The 27,680-nt window shown below is 42.7% G+C and overlaps 2 protein-coding genes across 2 annotated transcripts; both read right to left on the bottom strand.

Moving 5' to 3' along the window:
* Positions 1–274: 274 nt before the first annotated feature.
* On the bottom strand, positions 275–5,013 carry LOC135171779 (uncharacterized). The gene is made up of 3 exons (XM_064138352.1): positions 4,935–5,013; positions 1,203–4,876; positions 275–493 (listed from the first exon to the last, which is right to left on the bottom strand). Exons 1-3 carry the CDS (start codon positions 5,011–5,013, stop codon positions 275–277), a joined length of 3,972 nt encoding a protein of 1,323 aa, XP_063994422.1.
* LOC135171778 (uncharacterized) lies at positions 5,010–6,287 on the bottom strand. Its single transcript, XM_064138351.1, has one exon. The coding sequence runs from the start codon at positions 6,285–6,287 to the stop codon at positions 5,010–5,012; it is 1,278 nt and encodes a 425-aa protein (XP_063994421.1).
* Between the last annotated feature and the right edge of the window lie 21,393 nt (positions 6,288–27,680).

Here is a 27,680-nt window from a genome sequence, read left to right as displayed (position 1 = left end):
CTTATGCTATGTTGGGCCTCTTCCCTGGGGTCGTAAATCCCAGGTATACTGACTGCAGTACGTCGACACTATCCTCTGTACTTGTCATTAACGGCAAGTGACCCGAAAATGATTTTATTAGGGTGAGGTGTATTGAAGGGAATTAAAACACGATTCAAATACACTGATGATAGAATGAATATATTTAAGTTTGAATGATTAACTGTTTTGCATTGATAAATTAATAGATTACACAAATACTTGATTACACTGAAGAATTGCACAAGTAAACGAATTAAGTAATGAAATCCCGGATATAGTAAGTGTTGGGAGAGATCAAGGAGTAAGTGTCTTGTCTCTGCTGTATCGTGGAGCTAACTAACTCTATTCCTCTTCTCTTACAAGTAAGTGCGATGAAGGGGTGTGTTTTTTCCCGGAATTTTGAAGAGTGAGGGTTGTTGTAAGCAAATAGAATTGAAGAAACTATCCTGTGGGTTTTCTTATTGGTCATGTGCTAGAAAGAGATTGTGAGAGTAGAGGGGTCTACGAAGAAGCCCTAGAGGGGAATTGGGGTCCTTCTCTAGAGGCCCAAATGTGACAAAAAAACGGGTGGAGAGGAGTGGCTTTATTGCACTGAGGCCTTATTGCTCGTACGTGTCTTGAAACTCTTTTTCTGACTTAAAGGGGGAATTTCCCACATATATTTTTTCTATTTGCTTTATGGTTTAACAGGGTAAAATTTATGATTTATTTATGACTACTTGAGTTGAAAGATTTGAAGTAAACGCGTTGTAATTTTTTCCGTCGAATTTCTTTGGCTTAACTCTATGGGTTGTTTGAGACTGAACACACTCCCCTTTTTGAGAGTTTATAATTAAGCAATCAAAAACAAAAGTGAAAGTTAATGGTAGATAATTTGTAAATATCACTAATAGAATGGGTGAATATTAATTATATAGAATTTGACAGGATATATGGAGTTATAATGCACTTAGTAACTTCCTATGACATAATATAGTAGCATAAGTAGTAATTGTTTATATAATATTCTCGCTTAGAGTCCTTATGAATGTTTTTCGTTAAATCACTTTTTACTCGTTATTAGAAGCGGCATCACTTAATAATGGGGAAAGCTTGCGGATGTTTCTGTCAAACTCCCCTTTCGCAGTTTTAACTCGAACTGAACGAATGATTCCATCATTCCCTGGATATGTTTTTATTACACGGCCCAGGGACCATTGTCTGGGTGGCAAATTGTCATCTCGAAGAATAACAATCGTGTCTTCCTTGATGTTGTGGCTCCCCTTGGTCCATTTATTCCTCTGGTTCTGCTCGTTCAGATATTCTTTGTGCCACCTGGCCCAGAATTCTTGTTGTTTTTTCTGTATTGTTTCCCAACAAGACAATTTATTGTCTGGAGTGCACCTGAGGTCAGGTTCAGGTAAGCTCGTGAGGGAATCGCCAATGAGGAAATGACCAGGGGAAAGTACAAGAATATCATTGGGATCTGTGGAAATAGGAGTTAAGGGACGGGAATTCAATGTGGCTTCGATCTCGATCACTAACGTGTTGAATTCTGTCAGGGTGATTAAATCGTCACAAATCCTTTTTAGATGGTATTTGAATGACTTCACTCCTGCCTCCCATAGGCCTCCTTGGTGTGGAGAAAGAGGCGGAATGAAGTGCCACGTGATGCCTTGGTCTGCAAGATGCTTGTGAATTCTCTCATTGTGATCTGTCGCTCGTGCCAGTGCGTACAACTCCTTAATCTCATTATTGGCGCCTACAAAATTGGTGCCGTTATCTGAGTAGATGTTTCTGGGCTTTCCTCGCCGACCGATGAATCGTTTTAATGCAGCAATAAATTCTTCTGTTGTGAGGTCTGTCACTACTTCAATGTGGACCGCCTTTACCACCATACAAACGAAGACCGCTACCCAAACCTTGATTTTGTTCCTATTTCGATGCTTCTTTTCTTTCAAATAGAAGGGGCCACAATAATCCACCCCTACATTGTAAAATGGCCGGGCTTCCGTGATGCGAGTCCTTGGCAGGTTACCCATGATGTACTCGCTCTGCGGGGGATTAGCTTTTGTGCATGGAATGCATTTTTTAATTATTTTGCGCACTTGTGCACGTCCACCTACTAACCAATATTTTCTCCTTAGTGCATATAGAGTGGTTTGAGCACCGGCGTGGTGGTTGATAAGGTGTTCTTCTCGTATCAAGAGTGTGGTGATGTGATGTTCCTTTGGAATTAAAAGAGGATGTTTTTGCTCGAAGGGAAGATCTGAATTCTCAAGACGTCCACCGACGCGTAACAAACCCTTTTTATCTAGAAGGAGACTGAGCGCCATGTATTTAATTTTGGGACGTGAAGAAATTTCTTTCTTGAGTTCCTTTATTTCTTCAGCAAATACAGACTCTTGAACGATTTTTATGATTCTTTCATTAGCGAAATTTAATTCTTCTGCTGATGGAGGTCCCTTGAAGTTGTTACCTGGTTTCAATCGGAGGCCGTATGCGAATAGTCTCCTCAGAAACGTGAGTGATGAGAAACGTAAAACGTAGGGCAGATCCTTGGGATCCTGCTGAGGTTGTGCGGGAACTCCTGGATCAGTCAGGAAGCATTGGACTTTCTTCAGTTCGGGAACGACGGCTGGAACGATTAACTCACTCCTCGGCCATTCGTTCTCGTTTTTTTCTAACCATATTGGCCCAGTTTTCCAATTGGATTCTAGCAAGAATTCGTTGGGGAATAAGCCTCGCGAAATGTGATCTGCGGGGTTGTCTTGTGAGCGTACATGCCGCCACTCTGCTCCTTCAGTCTTTTGTTGAATTCCGACTATGCGGTTCGCCACGAAAACTGTTGATTTGCTGGGGGATGATTTAATCCAATGTAGAGCAATCATTGAATCTGACCAAAATACAATCTTATCAATATGGCGGTTGATAGATTGTTTGGTTGCTGTGTATAGGTCAGACAACAAAAGTGCCGAGCACAGCTCCAGTCGTGGTAGTGTGACTGGTTTGATGGGTGCCACACGATATTTGGAGCACAGTAGCCGAACTATTGTCTCCCCATGGACGTCGGTGGATCGCAGGTAGATGCATGCCCCATAACCTTTCGTGCTGGCATCACAGAACCCATGGAGCTGTATTTCACGTGCCTCAGGTATGATGACCCGTCGGTTGAATGAAATATTATTTAGTTTTGTCAGTTGGGTGGAATATGTCTTCCACTCTGTGAGGATGCTGAGAGGAATAATGTCATCCCAGCCGATTTTTTCTTCCCAAAGGCGATGGAGAATCATCCTCCCCTTAATGATCACTGGCCCCAGAAATCCTAGTGGATCGAATATTTTTGATACGTCAGAAAGCATCGTCCGCTTTGTAACCTTGGATCGAGGTTGTATCGGCTGTACGGTAAAAATGATTGCATCTTTCTCGGAGTTCCAGTGTAATCCTAATGTCTTGATGGTGGGATCGTTGGAGGTTTTCAACTGGAGATTGATGTTACCTTCCGCGAGTCCCTCTAGAAGCCGTGGATCATTTGATCCCCACTGACGCAAGTTGAGTTGACCCTTTTTTAATACGCTGTTGATTCCGTCTCTTATGTTTAGAGCTTCCTCCAGTGTATCTGCCCCTGTCAGAAGATCATCCACGTATAAGTCGCGCTTAATTATTTTGGCAGCTTCAGGAAACTTCTCGGACTCATCATCTGCTAACTGATGTAAGCAGCGAATAGCGAGATACGGAGCTGAGGACAATCCAAATGTCACGGTGTTTAATTCGAAAACCCTGGGTTCACCATTCGAATCCTTCCACCACACTCGTTGATACTTCCTGTCCTCGTCACGAACCCAAAACTGGCGGTACATTTTTTCAATGTCGCCCGTCAGTACATATTGGTGAGTGAGAAAGCGAGTCAGCAGTGAAAAAATATCTTCTTGAATGGTTGGCCCGATCATCAAGGATTCGTTTAATGACACTGGGTCCCCTGCTCTTTTTGCCGAGCCATCGAAAACGACCCGCACCTTGGTGGTGAGGCTCGTGGCTTTTATGACCGCGTGGTGAGGCAGGTAGAAGCCCTTCTCCTCTGAAGGGTCTTCTCGAGATTCAGACATATGACCCAGGTCAAGATATTCTTGCATTACGGCTGAATATTGTTTCTCTAACTCTGGGTTCCTTCTGAATTTTCTCTGTAATGAATGGAAACGATTTTTTGCCATCTCTCGAGACTCACCGAGTTTCGATTTATTATTGTTGAAGGGTAAGGCTACGATGTATCTACCCGTTTCGTCGCGAGTGACATGTTCTTTAAAATGTTCTTCACAGGCTACTTCTTCGCTAGAGAGATGTTTTTCCGTATTAACATCGTCCATTTCCCAGAAATTTTTTAATTGTTGTTCAACACAAGTGAGATGATTGTTTGTTATTTGTTTCATAGACAGTGGATTCCTTGTGGAGACACTGCCACCGATTATCCATCCTAATTGAGTTTCTTGTAACAAAACATCTGTGCCGTGTGTATTATTCAATCGAATTTGCCCTTGGCATAACAATGCAAGGGTTGTGCCTGAGCTCAATAGAATGTCGAAGGGTGCTGGTTGATCGAACCTCGGATCAGCTAGTGCGAGGTGCCTGGGAATTTTCAGACTATTTCGATCGATCGGTTCACTGGGAAGTATTCCGCCTAGACTGGAAACTGTGAGGAAGTTGAGGTCTCTGGAGTATTCATTAACTCTTGACCTTATTGTTGCTTTCATCAGATGATTTGTCGTAAGATTAGGGTCAGCAACGGTCATGATAGGAATCTTCAGATTTTCCAAGGGTAAATTCAGTTGTCTTGCGAGTTTCTCTGTGATAAAATTAGAAGTCGATCCAGTGTCCAAAACTGCTCGGCATCGTATTGGTTCATTGGCATGATTGAGAATAAAAATTGATGCAGTAACAATTAAATCCTTGGAGGGAATGGTGGCCACCAGAGTAGTTGCTGCGTTGGGCTCCGAGACTGCGGTCGGTTCTAGTCATGCCGACGGCGACTTTATGGCACCCAGGTCTGCCTCGGCGAGGTGCAGAAGAGTATTGTGTTTCTTCTGGCAGGTAGCACATGTTGAGCATTTGCAGTACCGAGTTTTATGATTGGGTCTCAAGCAGTTGAGGCATAAATGAGTACTACGGGCTGCTTGAATCCGTTCGGGAACCGTCAGTGTAATGAATTTTCTACAATTCTCTAGCATGTGCTGCTCCTTACACAAGGGGCAGGATTTGTCGGCCGTTGAGGTCAAGAGAGAGTATGCCTTTTGACCGTGAGCCTTATAATTTCCATTCTTTTGTTTTTGTGCATTGGAATTTGAGGAGATGCTCGGGATTGCCCCTGTTGGAGTCATAGACGTGACTTTCACGGCTTCTTTCCTCAAGAAGTTCATCAATTCTTCATATGTGGGCATTTTATTGCCTTGTTGAGTTCTGTTCCATTCCTTGGCAGTCTCCTTATCCAATCGGTTGAGAAGCGTGTAGACCAATGGAGTATCCCAATGCTCGACCTTTTCTCCAAGTCCCTTCATGGCTAGGACCTGTGTTTGAACGTGATTAACCAGTTTTCTGATTTCTTCCGCTGAATTTTTCTTCATTACAGGTGTTTGCATCAGACGATCATAATGGTGAAGAACAAGAACGTGTTCAATGTCATATGTTGACTCGAGTAGCTTCCAGGCTGCTTTGTAATTCTCATCGGTTATCGCAAAGGCGCTAATTGTATTTGCAGCTTCTCCCGAGGTTGTGCGTTTCATAAAATCGAGACGTTGTGCATCTGTCAACGTATCACGATTGTGAATCGTTGGTATGAACCAATCTCTCCAGGGTCTCCAATTTTCCAATTTCCCATCGAATCTCTTCACTTCCATCTTTGGTAATGACAAGTAATAATCGTGATTGGCTAAATGTGGTGAACCAGCAGCTGATCGAGTTTCTCTTTGTTGACTTGTTTGAGCGTTGCTATCGCGATTTGGATCTTTGAATCGCCGAATCATTACCATTAGGTCTTCAAAATCATCTGTGATGGTTTCCGTGGCTTCTGTATGATCGATTCCAGGCTCAAGTGCCGTTAGGGCAGCTTGGATCTCAGGTAACGTCTCAAGGTCTTGTTTAATTTTAGAAAGATTTCGATCAACGTATTGGGGATCTGCGTAACTCCCCGATTTTTCCAGGTGATTTTTCAATTTGGTGATTCTGCTCTTGATTTGAGCTCGTTCACGAGTGAGAGTGGTTCGTCGCTCTCTTTGCTCTTCTAGTGTCGGAGCCATTTTGATCGAGATCGATTGATAAGGGAATAGAATAGGAGCAAAAGGAATTGACGATTCAAGTTTATGAGCTTACCTTGTTGTAATCGACGTCTCTCTGGGGTAGGTGGATGCGTAGTGGCTATCTCAGCTCCTTGTGGACTGTGGATTATGGCTTGCTCGTCGCGTAGTTGGACGTCGTGGACAACTGATGGTCTTCAGGATGCGCACTCGCGATGTATAGATAATTATGAAAATACGAGTTCACTAGGGTGTTTTAGTCCGACCGTATTACTGTCGGCGGTACACGCTGCGATATAATTGTCTTTATTTTCACTGTGGTAATTCACTTTGTTATTAATTTGAAGTTTTTTCTTTGTTTGAGTTAGACTGATTGATTCCACTTTACTGATTTTTAACCAAAAATCCGGCTCGAAGGACCATTTGTATGTACGGAGTCGTCGATGCGTTTGGCCTTATGCTATGTTGGGCCTCTTCCCTGGGGTCGTAAATCCCAGGTATACTGACTGCAGTACGTCGACACTATCCTCTGTACTTGTCATTAACGGCAAGTGACCCGAAAATGATTTTATTAGGGTGAGGTGTATTGAAGGGAATTAAAACACGATTCAAATACACTGATGATAGAATGAATATATTTAAGTTTGAATGATTAACTGTTTTGCATTGATAAATTAATAGATTACACAAATACTTGATTACACTGAAGAATTGCACAAGTAAACGAATTAAGTAATGAAATCCCGGATATAGTAAGTGTTGGGAGAGATCAAGGAGTAAGTGTCTTGTCTCTGCTGTATCGTGGAGCTAACTAACTCTATTCCTCTTCTCTTACAAGTAAGTGCGATGAAGGGGTGTGTTTTTTCCCGGAATTTTGAAGAGTGAGGGTTGTTGTAAGCAAATAGAATTGAAGAAACTATCCTGTGGGTTTTCTTATTGGTCATGTGCTAGAAAGAGATTGTGAGAGTAGAGGGGTCTACGAAGAAGCCCTAGAGGGGAATTGGGGTCCTTCTCTAGAGGCCCAAATGTGACAAAAAAACGGGTGGAGAGGAGTGGCTTTATTGCACTGAGGCCTTATTGCTCGTACGTGTCTTGAAACTCTTTTTCTGACTTAAAGGGGGAATTTCCCACATATATTTTTTCTATTTGCTTTATGGTTTAACAGGGTAAAATTTATGATTTATTTATGACTACTTGAGTTGAAAGATTTGAAGTAAACGCGTTGTAATTTTTTCCGTCGAATTTCTTTGGCTTAACTCTATGGGTTGTTTGAGACTGAACATCGAATAACCAAGCAAACTAATGCAACGTCGTTTTCTTTGCGACCACAGCTCACGAAAAACTCAATCATAGAAGTTGATATTCGTGTTCGATATGATGGCATATAACTTGAGTACACATTGTCGTAGGCCGATGAAACCGCGTGCAATAGCTTCGTCTTGTCGAACTACATGAGTGCAATGCGCGAAGTTTGCGTGCGAACAATTTGTCTTCGAGAAAAAGTCGATTATACATATGCGTTTTTACGACATCGTGGGAATCACTTTTTTTTGGCTGCACGTAGACAAAATCTGGCACCATATTCGGTTTCAGCACGTCGAATAACCAAGGAAACTGATGCAACATCGTTTTCTTTGCGTCCACAGCTAACGAAAAACTCAATCATAGAAGTTGATATTCGTGTTCGAGATGATGGCATATAACTTGAGTACACATTGTCGTAGGCCGATGAAACCGCGTGCAATAGCTTCGTCGTGTTGAACTACACGAGTGCAATGCGCGAAGTTTGCTCGCGAACAATTTGTCTTCGAGAAAAAGTCGATTATACATATGCGTTTTTACGACATCGTGGGAATCACTTTTTTTTGGCTGCACGTAGACAAAATCTGGCACCATATTCGGTTTCAGCACGTCGAATAACCAAGGAAACTGATGCAACACCGTTTTCTTTGCGACCACAGCTCACGAAAAACTCAATCATTGAAGTTGATATTCGTGTTCGAGATGATGGCATATAACTTGAGTACACATTGTCGTAGGCCGATGAAACCGCGTGCAATAGCTTCGTCTTGTCGAACTACACGAGTGCAATGCGCGAAGTTTGCGTGCGAACAATTTGTCTTCGAGAAAAAGTCGATTATACACATCCGTTTTTACGACATCATGGGAATCACTTTTTTTTGGCTGCACGTAGACAAAGTCTGGCATCATATTCGGTTTCAGCACGTCGAATAACCAAGGAAACTGATGCAACATCGTTTTCTTTGCGACCACAGCTCACGAAAAACTCAATCATAGAAGTTGATATTCGTGTTCGATATGATGGCATATAACTTGAGTACACATTGTCGTAGGCCGATGAAACCGCGTGCAATAGCTTCGTCTTGTCGAACTACACGAGTGGAATGCGCGAAGTTTGCGTGCGAACAATTTGTCTTCGAGAAAAAGTCGATTATACATGTGCGTTTTTACGACATCGTGGGAATCACTTTTTTTTGGCTGCACGTAGACAAAGTCTGGCATCATATTCGGTTTCAGCACGTCGAATAACCAAGGAAACTGATGCAACATCGTTTTCTTTGCGACCACAGCTCACGAAAAACTCAATCATAGAAGTTGATATTCGTGTTCGAGATGATGGCATATAACTTGAGTACACATTGTCGTAGGCCGATGAAACCGCGTGCAATAGCTTCGTCTTGTCGAACTACACGAGTGCAATGCGCGAAGTTTGCGTGCGAACAATTTGTCTTCGAGAAAAAGTCGATTATACACATCCGTTTTTACGACATCATGGGAATCACTTTTTTTTGGCTGCACGTAGACAAAGTCTGGCATCATATTCGGTTTCAGCACGTCGAATAACCAAGGAAACTGATGCAACATCGTTTTCTTTGCGACCACAGCTCACGAAAAACTCAATCATAGAAGTTGATATTCGTGTTCGATATGATGGCATATAACTTGAGTACACATTGTCGTAGGCCGATGACACCGCGTGCAATAGCTTCGTCTTGTCGAACTACACGAGTGCAATGCGCGAAGTTTGCGTGCGAACAATTTGTCTTCGAGAAAAAGTCGATTATACACATCCGTTTTTACGACATCATGGGAATCACTTTTTTTTGGCTGCACGTAGACAAAGTCTGGCATCATATTCGGTTTCAGCACGTCGAATAACCAAGGAAACTGATGCAACATCGTTTTCTTTGCGACCACAGCTCACGAAAAACTCAATCATAGAAGTTGATATTCGTGTTCGAGATGATGGCATATAACTTGAGTACACATTGTCGTAGGCCGATGAAACCGCGTGCAATAGCTTCGTCTTGTTGAACTACACGAGTGCAATGCGCGAAGTTTGCTCGCGAACAATTTGTCTTCGAGAAAAAGTCGATTATACATATGCGTTTTTACGACATCGTGGGAATCACTTTATTTTGGCTGCACGTAGACAAAATCTGGCACCATATTCGGTTTCAGCACGTCGAATAACCAAGGAAACTGATGCAACACCGTTTTCTTTGCGACCACAGCTCACGAAAAACTCAATCATTGAAGTTGATATTCGTGTTCGAGATGATGGCATATAACTTGAGTACACATTGTCGTAGGCCGATGAGACCGCGTGCAATAGCTTCGTCTTGTCGAACTACACGAGTGCAATGCGCGAAGTTTGCGTGCGAACAATTTGTCTTCGAGAAAAAGTCGATTATACATGTGCGTTTTTACGACATCGTGGGAATCACATTTTTTTGGCTGCACGTAGACAAAGTCTGGCATCATATTCGGTTTCAGCACGTCGAATAAACAAGGAAACTGATGCAACATCGTTTTCTTTGCGACCACAGCTCACGAAAAACTCAATCATAGAAGTTGATATTCGTGTTCGATATGATGGCATATAACTTGAGTACACATTGTCGTAGGCCGATGAAACCGCGTGCAATAGCTTCGTCTTGTCGAACTACACGAGTGCAATGCGCGAAGTTTGCGTGCGAACAATTTGTCTTCGAGAAAAAGTCGATTATACATATGCGTTTTTACGACATCGTGGGAATCACTTTTTTTTGGCTGCACGTAGACAAAATCTGGCATCATATTCGGTTTCAGCGCGACGAATAACCAAGGAAACTGATGCAACATCGTTTTCTTTGCGACCACAGCTCACGAAAAACTCAATCATAGAAGTTGATATTCGTGTTCGAGATGATGGCATATAACTTGAGTACACATTGTCGTAGGCCGATGAAACCGCGTGCAATAGCTTCGTCTTGTCGAACTACACGAGTGCAATGCGCGAAGTTTGAGTGCGAACAATTTGTCTTCGAGAAAAAGTCGATTATACACATCCGTTTTTACGACATCATGGGAATCACTTTTTTTTGGCTGCACGTAGACAAAGTCTGGCATCATATTCGGTTTCAGCACGTCGAATAACCAAGGAAACTGATGCAACATCGTTTTCTTTGCGACCACAGCTCACGAAAAACTCAATCATAGAAGTTGATATTCGTGTTCGATATGATGGCATATAACTTGAGTACACATTGTCGTAGGCCGATGAAACCGCGTGCAATAGCTTCGTCTTGTCGAACTACACGAGTGAAATGCGCGAAGTTTGCGTGCGAACAATTTGTCTTCGAGAAAAAGTCGATTATACATATGCGTTTTTACGACATCGTGGGAATCACTTTTTTTTGGCTGCACGTAGACAAAATCCGGCATCATATTCAGTTTCAGCACGACGAATAACCAAGGAAACTGATGCAACATCGTTTTCTTTGCGACCACAGCTCACGAAAAACTCAATCATAGAAGTTGATATGCGTGTTCGAGATGATGGCATATAACTTGAGTACACATTGTCGTAGGCCGATGAAACCGCGTGCAATAGCTTCGTCTTGTCGAACTACACGAGTGCAATGCGCGAAGTTTGCGTGCGAACAATTTGTCTTCGAGAAAAAGTCGATTATACACAGCCGTTTTTACGACATCGTGGGAATCACTTTTTTTTGGCTGCACGTAGACAAAATCTGGCATCATATTCGGTTTCAGCACGTCGAATAACCAAGGAAACTGATGCAACATCGTTTTCTTTGCGACCACAGCTCACGAAAAACTCAATCATTGAAGTTGATATTCGTGTTCGAGATGATGGCATATAACTTGAGTACACATTGTCGTAGGCCGATGAAACCGCGTGCAATAGCTTCGTCTTGTCGAACTACACGAGTGCAATGCGCGAAGTTTGCGTGCGAACAATTTGTCTTCGAGAAAAAGTCGATTATACATAGCGTTGTTACGACATCGTGGGAATCACTTTTTTTTGGCTGCACGTAGACAAAATCTGGCACCATATTCGGTTTCACCACGTCGAATAACCAAGGAAACTGATGCAACATCGTTTTCTTTGCGACCACAGCTCACGAAAAACTCAATCATTGGAGTTGATATTCGTGTTCGAGATGATGGCATATAACTTGAGTACACATTGTCGTAGGCCGATGAAACCGCGTGCAATAGCTTCGTCTTGTCGAACTACACGAGTGCAATGCGCGAAGTTTGCGTGCGAACAATTTGTCTTCGAGAAAAAGTCGATTATACACATCCGTTTTTACGACATCATGGGAATCACTTTTTTTTGGCTGCACGTAGACAAAGTCTGGCATCATATTCGGTTTCAGCACGTCGAATAACCAAGGAAACTGATGCAACATCGTTTTCTTTGCGACCACAGCTCACGAAAAACTCAATCATAGAAGTTGATATTCGTGTTCGATATGATGGCATATAACTTGAGTACACATTGTCGTAGGCCGATGAAACCGCGTGCAATAGCTTCGTCTTGTCGAATTACACCAGTGCAATGCGCGAAGTTTGCGTGCGAACAATTTCTCTTCGAGAAAAAGTAGATTATACATATGCGTTTTTACGACATCGTGGGAATCACTTTTTTTTGGCTGCACGTAGACAAAGTCTGGCATCATATTCGGTTTCAGCACGTCGAATAACCAAGGAAACTGATGCAACATCGTTTTCTTTGCGACCACAGCTCACGAAAAACTCAATCATAGAAGTTGATATTCGTGTTCGAGATGATGGCATATAACTTGAGTACACATTGTCGTAGGCCGATGAAACCGCGTGCAATAGCTTCGTCTTGTCGAACTACACGAGTGCAATGCGCGAAGTTTGCGTGCGAACAATTTGTCTTCGAGAAAAAGTCGATTATACACATCCGTTTTTACGACATCATGGGAATCACTTTTTTTTGGCTGCACGTAGACAAAGTCTGGCATCATATTCGGTTTCAGCACGTCGAATAACCAAGGAAACTGATGCAACATCGTTTTCTTTGCGACCACAGCTCACGAAAAACTCAATCATAGAAGTTGATATTCGTGTTCGAGATGATGGCATATAACTTGAGTACACATTGTCGTAGGCCGATGAAACCGCGTGCAATAGCTTCGTCTTGTTGAACTACACGAGTGCAATGCGCGAAGTTTGCTCGCGAACAATTTGTCTTCGAGAAAAAGTCGATTATACATATGCGTTTTTACGACATCGTGGGAATCACTTTTTTTTGGCTGCACGTAGACAAAATCTGGCACCATATTCGGTTTCAGCACGTCGAATAACCAAGGAAACTGATGCAACACCGTTTTCTTTGCGACCACAGCTCACGAAAAACTCAATCATTGAAGTTGATATTCGTGTTCGAGATGATGGCATATAACTTGAGTACACATTGTCGTAGGCCGATGAAACCGCGTGCAATAGCTTCGTCTTGTCGAACTACACGAGTGCAATGCGCGAAGTTTGCGTGCGAACAATTTGTCTTCGAGAAAAAGTCGATTATACACATCCGTTTTTACGACATCATGGGAATCACTTTTTTTTGGCTGCACGTAGACAAAGTCTGGCATCATATTCGGTTTCAGCACGTCGAATAACCAAGGAAACTGATGCAACATCGTTTTCTTTGCGACCACAGCTCACGAAAAACTCAATCATAGAAGTTGATATTCGTGTTCGATATGATGGCATATAACTTGAGTACACATTGTCGTAGGCCGATGAAACCGCGTGCAATAGCTTCGTCTTGTCGAACTACACGAGTGGAATGCGCGAAGTTTGCGTGCGAACAATTTGTCTTCGAGAAAAAGTCGATTATACATGTGCGTTTTTACGACATCGTGGGAATCACTTTTTTTTGGCTGCACGTAGACAAAGTCTGGCATCATATTCGGTTTCAGCACGTCGAATAAACAAGGAAACTGATGCAACATCGTTTTCTTTGCGACCACAGCTCACGAAAAACTCAATCATAGAAGTTGATATTCGTGTTCGATATGATGGCATATAACTTGAGTACACATTGTCGTAGGCCGATGAAACCGCGTGCAATAGCTTCGTCTTGTCGAACTACACGAGTGCAATGCGCGAAGTTTGCGTGCGAACAATTTGTCTTCGAGAAAAAGTCGATTATACATATGCGTTTTTACGACATCGTGGGAATCACTTTTTTTTGGCTGCACGTAGACAAAATCTGGCATCATATTCGGTTTCAGCACGACGAATAACCAAGGAAACTGATGCAACATCGTTTTCTTTGCGACCACAGCTCACGAAAAACTCAATCATAGAAGTTGATATTCGTGTTCAATATGATGGCATATAACTTGAGTACACATTGTCGTAGGCCGATGAAACCGCGTGCAATAGCTTCGTCTTGTCGAACTACACGAGTGCAATGCGCGAAGTTTGCGTGCGAACAATTTGTCTTCGAGAAAAAGTCGATTATACATAGCGTTGTTACGACATCGTGGGAATCACTTTTTTTTGGGTGCACGTAGACAAAATCTGGCACCATATTCGGTTTCACCACGTCGAATAACCAAGGAAACTGATGCAACATCGTTTTCTTTGCGACCACAGCTCACGAAAAACTCAATCATTGGAGTTGATATTCGTGTTCGAGATGATGGCATATAACTTGAGTACACATTGTCGTAGGCCGATGAAACCGCGTGCAATAGCTTCGTCTTGTCGAACTACACGAGTGCAATGCGCGAAGTTTGCGTGCGAACAATTTGTCTTCGAGAAAAAGTCGATTATACACATCCGTTTTTACGACATCATGGGAATCACTTTTTTTTGGCTGCACGTAGACAAAGTCTGGCATCATATTCGGTTTCAGCACGTCGAATAACCAAGGAAACTGATGCAACATCGTTTTCTTTGCGACCACAGCTCACGAAAAACTCAATCATAGAAGTTGATATTCGTGTTCGATATGATGGCATATAACTTGAGTACACATTGTCGTAGACCGATGAAACCGCGTGCAATAGCTTCGTCTTGTCGAATTACACCAGTGCAATGCGCGAAGTTTGCGTGCGAACAATTTCTCTTCGAGAAAAAGTAGATTATACATATGCGTTTTTACGACATCGTGGGAATCACTTTTTTTTGGCTGCACGTAGACAAAGTCTGGCATCATATTCGGTTTCAGCACGTCGAATAACCAAGGAAACTGATGCAACATCGTTTTCTTTGCGACCACAACTCACGAAAAACTCAATCATATAAGTTGATATTCGTGTGCAATATGATGGCATATAACTTGAGTACACATTGTCGTAGGCCGATGAAACCGCGTGCAATAGCTTCGCCTTGTCGAACTACACGAGTGCAATGCGCGAAGTTTGCGTGCGAACAATTTGTCTTCGAGAAAAAGTCGATTATACATATGCGTTTTTATGACATCGTGGGAATCACTTTTTTTTGGCTGCACGTAGACAAAATCTGGCATCATATTCGGTTTCAGCACGTCGAATAACCAGGGAAACTGATGCAACATCGTTTTCTTTGCGACCACAGCTCACGAAAAACTCAATCATAGAAGTTGATATTCGTGTTCAATATGATGGCATATAACTTGAGTACACATTGTCGTAGGCCGATGAAACCGCGTGCAATAGCTTCGTCTTGTCGAACTACACGAGTGCTATGCGCGAAGTTTGCGTGCGAACAATTTGTCTTCGATAAAAAGTCGATTATACATAGCGTTTTTACGACATCGTAAGAATCACTTTTTTTTGGCTGCACGTAGAGAAAATCTGGCACCATATTCGGTTTCAGCACGTCGAATAACCAAGCAAACTGATGCAACGTCGTTTTCTTTGCGACCACAGCTCACGAAAAACTCAATCATAGAAGTTGATATTCGTGTTCGATATGATGGCATATAACTTGAGTACACATTGTCGTAGGCCGATGAAACCGCGTGCAATAGCTTCGTCTTGTCGAACTACACGAGTGCAATGCGCGAAGTTTGCGTGCGAACAATTTGTCTTCGAGAAAAAGTCGATTATACACATCCGTTTTTACGACATCGTGGGAATCACTTTTTTTTGGCTGCACGTAGACAAAATCTGGCATCATATTCGGTTTCAGCACGTCGAATAACCAAGGAAACTGATGCAACATCGTTTTCTTTGCGACCACAGCTCACGAAAAACTCAATCATTGAAGTTGATATTCGTGTTCGAGATGATGGCATATAACTTGAGTACACATTGTCGTAGGCCGATGAAACCGCGTGCAATAGCTTCGTCTTGTCGAGCTACACGAGTGCAATGCGCGAAGTTTGCGTGCGAACAATTTGTCTTCGAGAAAAAGTCGATTATACATAGCGTTGTTACGACATCGTGGGAATCACTTTTTTTTGGCTGCACGTAGACAAAATCTGGCACCATATTCGGTTTCACCACGTCGAATAACCAAGGAAACTGATGCAACATCGTTTTCTTTGCGACCACAGCTCACGAAAAACTCAATCATTGGAGTTGATATTCGTGTTCGAGATGATGGCATATAACTTGAGTACACATTGTCGTAGGCCGATGAAACCGCGTGCAATAGCTTCGTCTTGTCGAACTACACGAGTGCAATGCGCGAAGTTTGCGTGCGAACGATTTGTCTTCGAGAAAAAGTAGATTATACATATGCGTTTTTACGACATCGTGGGAATCACTTTTTTTTGGCTGCACGTAGACAAAGTCTGGCATCATATTCGGTTTCAGCACGTCGAATAACCAAGGAAACTGATGCAACATCGTTTTCTTTGCGACCACAGCTCACGAAAAACTCAATCATAGAAGTTGATATTCGTGTGCAATATGATGGCATATAACTTGAGTACACATTGTCGTAGGCCGATGAAACCGCGTGCAATAGCTTCGCCTTGTCGAACTACACGAGTGCAATGCGCGAAGTTTGCGGGCGAACAATTTGTCTTCGAGAAAAAGTCGATTATACATATGCGTTTTTACGACATCGTGGGAATCACTTTTTTTTGGCTGCACGTAGACAAAATCTGGCATCATATTCGGTTTCAGCACGACGAATAACCAAGGAAACTGATGCAACATCGTTTTCTTTGCGACCACAGCTCACGAAAAACTCAATCATAGAAGTTGATATGCGTGTTCGAGATGATGGCATATAACTTGAGTACACATTGTCGTAGGCCGATGAAACCGCGTGCAATAGCTTCGTCTTGTCGAACTACACGAGTGCAATGCGCGAAGTTTGCGTGCGAACAATTTGTCTTCGAGAAAAAGTCGATTATACATATGCGTTTTTACGACATCGTGGGAATCACTTTTTTTTGGCTGCACGTAGACAAAATCTGGCACCATATTCGGTTTCAGCACGTCGAATAACCAAGGAAACTGATGCAACACCGTTTTCTTTGCGACCACAGCTCACGAATAACTCAATCATTGAAGTTGATATTCGTGTTCGAGATGATGGCATATAACTTGAGTACACATTGTCGTAGGCCGATGAAACCGCGTGCAATAGCTTCGTCTTGTCGAACTACACGAGTGCAATGCGCGAAGTTTGCGTGCGAACAATTTGTCTTCGAGAAAAAGTCGATTATACACATCCGTTTTTACGACATCATGGGAATCACTTTTTTTTGGCTGCACGTAGACAAAGTCTGGCATCATATTCGGTTTCAGCACGTCGAATAACCAAGGAAACTGATGCAACATCGTTTTCTTTGCGACCACAGCTCACGAAAAACTCAATCATAGAAGTTGATATTCGTGTTCGATATGATGGCATATAACTTGAGTACACATTGTCGTAGGCCGATGAAACCGCGTGCAATAGCTTCGTCTTGTCGAACTACACGAGTGCAATGCGCGAAGTTTGCGTGCGAACAATTTGTCTTCGAGAAAAAGTCGATTATACACATCCGTTTTTACGACATCGTGGGAATCACTTTTTTTTGGCTGCACGTAGACAAAATCTGGCATCATATTCGGTTTCAGCACGTCGAATAACCAAGGAAACTGATGCAACATCGTTTTCTTTGCGACCACAGCTCACGAAAAACTCAATCATTGAAGTTGATATTCGTGTTCGAGATGATGGCATATAACTTGAGTACACATTGTCGTAGGCCGATGAAACCGCGTGCAATAGCTTCGTCTTGTCGAGCTACACGAGTGCAATGCGCGAAGTTTGCGTGCGAACAATTTGTCTTCGAGAAAAAGTCGATTATACATAGCGTTGTTACGACATCGTGGGAATCACTTTTTTTTGGCTGCACGTAGACAAAATCTGGCACCATATTCGGTTTCACCACGTCGAATAACTAAGGAAACTGATGCAACATCGTTTTCTTTGCGACCACAGCTCACGAAAAACTCAATCATTGGAGTTGATATTCGTGTTCGAGATGATGGCATATAACTTGAGTACACATTGTCGTAGGCCGATGAAACCGCGTGCAATAGCTTCGTCTTGTCGAACTACACGAGTGCAATGCGCGAAGTTTGCGTGCGAACGATTTGTCTTCGAGAAAAAGTAGATTATACATATGCGTTTTTACGACATCGTGGGAATCACTTTTTTTTGGCTGCACGTAGACAAAGTCTGGCATCATATTCGGTTTCAGCACGTCGAATAACCAAGGAAACTGATGCAACATCGTTTTCTTTGCGACCACAGCTCACGAAAAACTCAATCATAGAAGTTGATATTCGTGTGCAATATGATGGCATATAACTTGAGTACACATTGTCGTAGGCCGATGAAACCGCGTGCAATAGCTTCGCCTTGTCGAACTACACGAGTGCAATGCGCGAAGTTTGCGGGCGAACAATTTGTCTTCGAGAAAAAGTCGATTATACATATGCGTTTTTACGACATCGTGGGAATCACTTTTTTTTGGCTGCACGTAGACAAAATCTGGCATCATATTCGGTTTCAGCACGACGAATAACCAAGGAAACTGATGCAACATCGTTTTCTTTGCGACCACAGCTCACGAAAAACTCAATCATAGAAGTTGATATGCGTGTTCGAGATGATGGCATATAACTTGAGTACACATTGTCGTAGGCCGATGAAACCGCGTGCAATAGCTTCGTCTTGTCGAACTACACGAGTGCAATGCGCGAAGTTTGCGTGCGAACAATTTGTCTTCGAGAAAAAGTCGATTATACATATGCGTTTTTACGACATCGTGGGAATCACTTTTTTTTGGCTGCACGTAGACAAAATCTGGCACCATATTCGGTTTCAGCACGTCGAATAACCAAGGAAACTGATGCAACACCGTTTTCTTTGCGACCACAGCTCACGAATAACTCAATCATTGAAGTTGATATTCGTGTTCGAGATGATGGCATATAACTTGAGTACACATTGTCGTAGGCCGATGAAACCGCGTGCAATAGCTTCGTCTTGTCGAACTACACGAGTGCAATGCGCGAAGTTTGCGTGCGAACAATTTGTCTTCGAGAAAAAGTCGATTATACACATCCGTTTTTACGACATCATGGGAATCACTTTTTTTTGGCTGCACGTAGACAAAGTCTGGCATCATATTCGGTTTCAGCACGTCGAATAACCAAGGAAACTGATGCAACATCGTTTTCTTTGCGACCACAGCTCACGAAAAACTCAATCATAGAAGTTGATATTCGTGTTCGATATGATGGCATATAACTTGAGTACACATTGTCGTAGGCCGATGAAACCGCGTGCGATAGCTTCGTCTTGTCGAACTACACGAGTGGAATGCGCGAAGTTTGCGTGCGAACAATTTGTCTTCGAGAAAAAGTCGATTATACATGTGCGTTTTTACGACATCGTGGGAATCACTTTTTTTTGGCTGCACGTAGACAAAGTCTGGCATCATATTCGGTTTCAGCACGTCGAATAAACAAGGAAACTGATGCAACATCGTTTTCTTTGCGAGCACAGCTCACGAAAAACTCAATCATAGAAGTTGATATTCGTGTTCGATATGATGGCATATAACTTGAGTACACATTGTCGTAGGCCGATGAAACCGCGTGCAATAGCTTCGTCTTGTCGAACTACACGAGTGCAATGCGCGAAGTTTGCGTGCGAACAATTTGTCTTCGAGAAAAAGTCGATTATACATATGCGTTTTTACGACATCGTGGGAATCACTTTTTTTTGGCTGCACGTAGACAAAATCTGGCATCATATTCGGTTTCAGCACGACGAATAACCAAGGAAACTGATGCAACATCGTTTTCTTTGCGACCACAGCTCACGAAAAACTCAATCATAGAAGTTGATATTCGTGTTCGAGATGATGGCATATAACTTGAGTACGCATTGTCGTAGGCCGATGAAACCGCGTGCAATAGCTTCGTCTTGTCGAACTACACGAGTGCAATGCGCGAAGTTTGCGTGCGAACAATTTGTCTTCGAGAAAAAGTCGATTATACACATCCGTTTTTACGACATCATGGGAATCACTTTTTTTTGGCTGCACGTAGACAAAGTCTGGCATCATATTCGGTTTCAGCACGTCGAATAACCAAGGAAACTGATGCAACATCGTTTTCTTTGCGACCACAGCTCACGAAAAACTCAATCATAGAAGTTGATATTCGTGTTCGATATGATGGCATATAACTTGAGTACACATTGTCGTAGGCCGATGAAACCGCGTGCAATAGCTTCGTCTTGTCGAACTACACGAGTGAAATGCGCGAAGTTTGCGTGCGAAAAATTTGTCTTCGAGAAAAAGTCGTTTATACATATGCGTTTTTACGACATCGTGGGAATCACTTTTTTTTGGCTGCACGTAGACAAAATCTGGCATCATATTCGGTTTCAGCACGTCGAATAACCAGGGAAACTGATGCAACATCGTTTTCTTTGCGACCACAGCTCACGAAAAACTCAATCATAGAAGTTGATATTCGTGTTCAATATGATGGCATATAACTTGAGTACACATTGTCGTAGGCCGATGAAACCGCGTGCAATAGCTTCGTCTTGTCGAACTACACGAGTGCTATGCGCGAAGTTTGCGTGCGAACAATTTGTCTTCGAGAAAAAGTCGATTATACATATGCGTTTTTACGACATCGTGGGAATCACTTTTTTTTGGCTGCACGTAGACAAAATCTGGCATCATATTCGGTTTCAGCACGACGAATAACCAAGGAAACTGATGCAACATCGTTTTCTTTGCGACCACAGCTCACGAAAAACTCAATCATAGAAGTTGATATTCGTGTTCGAGATGATGGCATATAACTTGAGTACGCATTGTCGTAGGCCGATGAAACCGCGTGCAATAGCTTCGTCTTGTCGAACTACACGAGTGCAATGCGCGAAGTTTGCGTGCGAACAATTTGTCTTCGAGAAAAAGTCGATTATACACATCCGTTTTTACGACATCATGGGAATCACTTTTTTTTGGCTGCACGTAGACAAAGTCTGGCATCATATTCGGTTTCAGCACGTCGAATAACCAAGGAAACTGATGCAACATCGTTTTCTTTGCGACCACAGCTCACGAAAAACTCAATCATAGAAGTTGATATTCGTGTTCGATATGATGGCATATAAATTGAGTACACATTGTCGTAGGCCGATGAAACCGCGTGCAATAGCTTCGTCTTGTCGAACTACACGAGTGAAATGCGCGAAGTTTGCGTGCGAAAAATTTGTCTTCGAGAAAAAGTCGATTATACATATGCGTTTTTACGACATCGTGGGAATCACTTTTTTTTGGCTGCACGTAGACAAAATCTGGCATCATATTCGGTTTCAGCACGTCGAATAACCAGGGAAACTGATGCAACATCGTTTTCTTTGCGACCACAGCTCACGAAAAACTCAATCATAGAAGTTGATATTCGTGTTCAATATGATGGCATATAACTTGAGTACACATTGTCGTAGGCCGATGAAACCGCGTGCAATAGCTTCGTCTTGTCGAACTACACGAGTGCTATGCGCGAAGTTTGCGTGCGAACAATTTGTCTTCGAGAAAAAGTCGATTATACATAGCGTTTTTACGACATCGTAAGAATCACTTTTTTTTGGCTGCACGTAGAGAAAATCTGGCACCATATTCGGTTTCAGCACGTCGAATAACCAAGCAAACTGATGCAACGTCGTTTTCTTTGCGACCACAGCTCACGAAAAACTCAATCATAGAAGTTGATATTCGTGTTCGATATGATGGCATATAACTTGAGTACACATTGTCGTAGGCCGATGAAACCGCGTGCAATAGCTTCGTCTTGTCGAACTACACGAGTGCAATGCGCGAAGTTTGCGTGCGAACAATTTGTCTTCGAGAAAAAGTCGATTATACACATCCGTTTTTACGACATCGCGGGAATCACTTTTTTTTGGCTGCACGTAGACAAAATCTGGCATCATATTCGGTTTCAGCACGTCGAATAACCAAGGAAGCTGATGCAACATCGTTTTCTTTGCGACCACAGCTCACGAAAAACTCAATCATTGAAGTTGATATTCGTGTTCGATATGATGGCATATAACTTGAGTACACATTGTCGTAGGCCGATGAAACCGCGTGCAATAGCTTCGTCTTGTCGAACTACACGAGTGCAATGCGCGAAGTTTGCGTGCGACCAATTTGTCTTCGAGAAAAAGTCGATTATACACATCCGTTTTTACGACATCATGGGAATCACTTTTTTTTGGCTGCACGTAGACAAAGTCTGGCATCATATTCGGTTTCAGCACGTCGAATAACCAAGGAAACTGATGCAACATCGTTTTCTTTGCGACCACAGCTCACGAAAAACTCAATCATAGAAGTTGATATTCGTGTTCGATATGATGGCATATAACTTGAGTACACATTGTCGTAGGCCGATGAAACCGCGTGCAATAGCTTCGTCTTGTCGAACTACACGAGTGAAATGCGCGAAGTTTGGGTGCGAAAAATTTGTCTTCGAGAAAAAGTCGATTATACATATGCGTTTTTACGACATCGTGGGAATCAATTTTTTTTGGCTGCACGTAGACAAAATCTGGCATCATATTCGGTTTCAGCACGACGAATAACCAAGGAAACTGATGCAACATCGTTTTCTTTGCGACCACAGCTCACGAAAAACTCAATCATAGAAGTTGATATGCGTGTTCGAGATGATGGCATATAACTGGAGTACACATTGTCGTAGGCCGATGAAACCGCGTGCAATAGCTTCGTCTTGTCGAACTACACGAGTGCAATGCGCGAAGTTTGCGTGCGAACAATTTGTCTTCGAGAAAAAGTCGATTATACACATCCGTTTTTACGACATCGTGGGAATCACTTTTTTTTGGCTGCATGTAGACAAAATCTGCCATCATATTCGGTTTCAGCACGTCGAATAACCAGGGAAACTGATGCAACATCGTTTTCTTTGCGACCACAGCTCACGAAAAACTCAATCATAGAAGTTGATATTCGTGTTCAATATGATGGCATATAACTTGAGTACACATTGTCGTAGGCCGATGAAACCGCGTGCAATAGCTTCGTCTTGTCGAACTACACGAGTGCTATGCGCGAAGTTTGCGTGCGAACAATTTGTCTTCGAGAAAAAGTCGATTATACATAGCGTTTTTACGACATCGTGGTAATCACTTTTTTTTGGCTGCACGTAGACAAAATCTGGCACCATATTCGGTTTCAGCACGTCGAATAACCAAGCAAACTGATGCAACGTCGTTTTCTTTGCGACCACAGCTCACGAAAAACTCAATCATAGAAGTTGATATGCGTGTTCGAGATGATGGCATATAACTTGAGTACACATTGTCGTAGGCCGATGAAACCGCGTGCAATAGCTTCGTCTTGTCGAACTACACGAGTGCAATGCGCGAAGTTTGCGTGCGAACAATTTGTCTTCGAGAAAAAGTCGATTATACACATCCGTTTTTACGACATCGTGGGAATCACTTTTTTTTGGCTGCACGTAGACAAAATCTGGCATCATATTCGGTTTCAGCACGTCGAATAACCAAGGAAACTGATGCAACATCGTTTTCTTTGCGACCACAGCTCACGAAAAACTCAATCATTGAAGTTGATATTCGTGTTCGAGATGATGGCATATAACTTGAGTACACATTGTCGTAGGCCGATGAAACCGCGTGCAATAGCTTCGTCTTGTCGAACTACACGAGTGCAATGCGCGAAGTTTGCGTGCGAACAATTTGTCTTCGAGAAAAAGTCGATTATACATAGCGTTGTTACGACATCGTGGGAATCACTTTTTTTTGGCTGCACGTAGACAAAATCTGGCACCATATTCGGTTTCACCACGTCGAATAACCAAGGAAACTGATGCAACATCGTTTTCTTTGCGACCACAGCTCACGAAAAACTCAATCATTGGAGTTGATATTCGTGTTCGAGATGATGGCATATAACTTGAGTACACATTGTCGTAGGCCGATGAAACCGCGTGCAATAGCTTCGTCTTGTCGAACTACACGAGTGCAATGCGCGAAGTTTGCGTGCGAACAATTTGTCTTCGAGAAAAAGTCGATTATACACATCCGTTTTTACGACATCATGGGAATCACTTTTTTTTGGCTGCACGTAGACAAAGTCTGGCATCATTTTCGGTTTCAGCACGTCGAATAACCAAGGAAACTGATGCAACATCGTTTTCTTTGCGACCACAGCTCACGAAAAACTCAATCATATAAGTTGATATTCGTGTGCAATATGATGGCATATAACTTGAGTACACATTGTCGTAGGCCGATGAAACCGCGTGCAATAGCTTCGCCTTGTCGAACTACACGAGTGCAATGCGCGAAGTTTGCGTGCGAACAATTTGTCTTCGAGAAAAAGTCGATTATACATATGCATTTTTACGACATCGTGGGAATCACTTTTTTTTGGCTGCACGTAGACAAAATCTGGCATCATATTCGGTTTCAGCACGTCGAATAACCAGGGAAACTGATGCAACATCGTTTTCTTTGCGACCACAGCTCACGAAAAACTCAATCATAGAAGTTGATATTCGTGTTCAATATGATGGCATATAACTTGAGTACACATTGTCGTAGGCCGATGAAACCGCGTGCAATAGCTTCGTCTTGTCGAACTACACGAGTGCTATGCGCGAAGTTTGCGTGCGAACAATTTGTCTTCGAGAAAAAGTCGATTATACATAGCGTTTTTACGACATCGTGGGAATCACTTTTTTTTGGCTGCACGTAGACAAAATCCGGCACCATATTCGGTTTCAGCACGTCGAATAACCAAGGAAACTGATGCAACATCGTTTTCTTTGCGACCACAGCTCACGAAAAACTCAATCATAGAAGTTGATATTCGTGTTCGATATGATGGCATATAACTTGAGTACACATTGTCGTAGGCCGATGAAACCGCGTGCAATAGCTTCGTCTTGTCGAACTACACGAGTGCAATGCGCGAAGTTTGCGTGCGAACAATTTGTCTTCGAGAAAAAGTCGATTATACACATCCGTTTTTACGACATCGTGGGAATCACTTTTTTTTGGCTGCACGTAGACAAAATCTGGCATCATATTCGGTTTCAGCACGTCGAATAACCAAGGAAACTGATGCAACATCGTTTTCTTTGCGACCACAGCTCACGAAAATCTCAATCATTGAAGTTGATATTCGTGTTCGAGATGATGGCATATAACTTGAGTACACATTGTCGTAGGCCGATGAAACCGCGTGCAATAGCTTCGTCTTGTCGAACTACACGAGTGCAATGCGCGAAGTTTGCGTGCGAACAATTTGTCTTCGAGAAAAAGTCGATTATACATAGCGTTGTTACGACATCGTGGGAATCACTTTTTTTTGGCTGCACGTAGACAAAATCTGGCACCATATTCGGTTTCACCACGTCGAATAACCAAGGAAATTGATGCAACATCGTTTTCTTTGCGACCACAGCTCACGAAAAACTCAATCATTGGAGTTGATATTCGTGTTCGAGATGATGGCATATAACTTGAGTACACATTGTCGTAGGCCGATGAAACCGCGTGCAATAGCTTCGTCTTGTCGAACTACACGAGTGCAATGCGCGAAGTTTGCGTGCGAACAATTTGTCTTCGAGAAAAAGTCGATTATACATATGCGTTTTTACGACATCGTGGGAATCACTTTTTTTTGGCTGCACGTAGACAAAGTCTGGCATCATATTCGGTTTCAGCACGTCGAATAACCAAGGAAACTGATGCAACATCGTTTTCTTTGCGACCACAGCTCACGAAAAACTCAATCATAGAAGTTGATATTCGTGTTCGATATGATGGCATATAACTTGAGTACACATTGTCGTAGGCCGATGAAACCGCGTGCAATAGCTTCGTCTTGTCGAACTACACGAGTGCTATGCGCGAAGTTTGCGTGCGAACAATTTGTCTTCGAGAAAAAGTCGATTATACATAGCGTTTTTACGACATCGTGGGAATCACTTTTTTTTGGCTGCACGTAGACAAAATCCGGCACCATATTCGGTTTCAGCACGTCGAATAACCAAGGAAACTGATGCAACATCGTTTTCTTTGCGACCACAGCTCACGAAAAACTCAATCATAGAAGTTGATATTCGTGTTCGATATGATGGCATATAACTTGAGTACACATTGTCGTAGGCCGATGAAACCGCGTGCAATAGCTTCGTCTTGTCGAACTACACGAGTGCAATGCGCGAAGTTTGCGTGCGAACAATTTGTCTTCGAGAAAAAGTCGATTATACACATCCGTTTTTACGACATCGTGGGAATCACTTTTTTTTGGCTGCACGTAGACAAAATCTGGCATCATATTCGGTTTCAGCACGTCGAATAACCAAGGAAACTGATGCAACATCGTTTTCTTTGCGACCACAGCTCACGAAAATCTCAATCATTGAAGTTGATATTCGTGTTCGAGATGATGGCATATAACTTGAGTACACATTGTCGTAGGCCGATGAAACCGCGTGCAATAGCTTCGTCTTGTCGAACTACACGAGTGCAATGCGCGAAGTTTGCGTGCGAACAATTTGTCTTCGAGAAAAAGTCGATTATACATAGCGTTGTTACGACATCGTGGGAATCACTTTTTTTTGGCTGCACGTAGACAAAATCTGGCACCATATTCGGTTTCACCACGTCGAATAACCAAGGAAATTGATGCAACATCGTTTTCTTTGCGACCACAGCTCACGAAAAACTCAATCATTGGAGTTGATATTCGTGTTCGAGATGATGGCATATAACTTGAGTACACATTGTCGTAGGCCGATGAAACCGCGTGCAATAGCTTCGTCTTGTCGAACTACACGAGTGCAATGCGCGAAGTTTGCGTGCGAACAATTTGTCTTCGAGAAAAAGTCGATTATACATATGCGTTTTTACGACATCGTGGGAATCACTTTTTTTTGGCTGCACGTAGACAAAGTCTGGCATCATATTCGGTTTCAGCACGTCGAATAACCAAGGAAACTGATGCAACATCGTTTTCTTTGCGACCACAGCTCACGAAAAACTCAATCATAGAAGTTGATATTCGTGTTCGATATGATGGCATATAACTTGAGTACACATTGTCGTAGGCCGATGAAACCGCGTGCAATAGCTTCGTCTTGTCGAACTACACGAGTGCAATGCGCGAAGTTTGCGTGCGAACAATTTGTCTTCGAGAAAAAGTCGATTATACACATCCGTTTTTACGACATCGTGGGAATCACTTTTTTTTGGCTGCACGTAGACAAAATCTGGCATCATATTCGGTTTCAGCACGTCGAATAACCACGGAAACTGGTGCAACATCGTTTTCTTTGCGACCACAGCTCACGAAAAACTCAATCATAGAAGTTGATATTCGTGTTCGATATGATGGCATATAACTTGAGTACACATTGTCGTAGGCCGATGAAACCGCATGCAATAGCTTCGTCTTGTCGAACTACACGAGTGCAATGCGCGAAGTTTGCCTGCGAACACTTTGTCTTCGAGAAAAAGTCGATTATACACATCCGTTTTTACGACATCGTGGGAATCACTTTTTTTTGGCTGCACGTA

This window comes from Diachasmimorpha longicaudata, unplaced genomic scaffold (genome assembly GCF_034640455.1).
Source record: "Diachasmimorpha longicaudata isolate KC_UGA_2023 unplaced genomic scaffold, iyDiaLong2 ctg00000103.1, whole genome shotgun sequence".
Taxonomy (NCBI): domain Eukaryota; kingdom Metazoa; phylum Arthropoda; class Insecta; order Hymenoptera; family Braconidae; genus Diachasmimorpha; species Diachasmimorpha longicaudata.
This window is presented reverse-complemented; position numbering and strand designations above follow the sequence as displayed.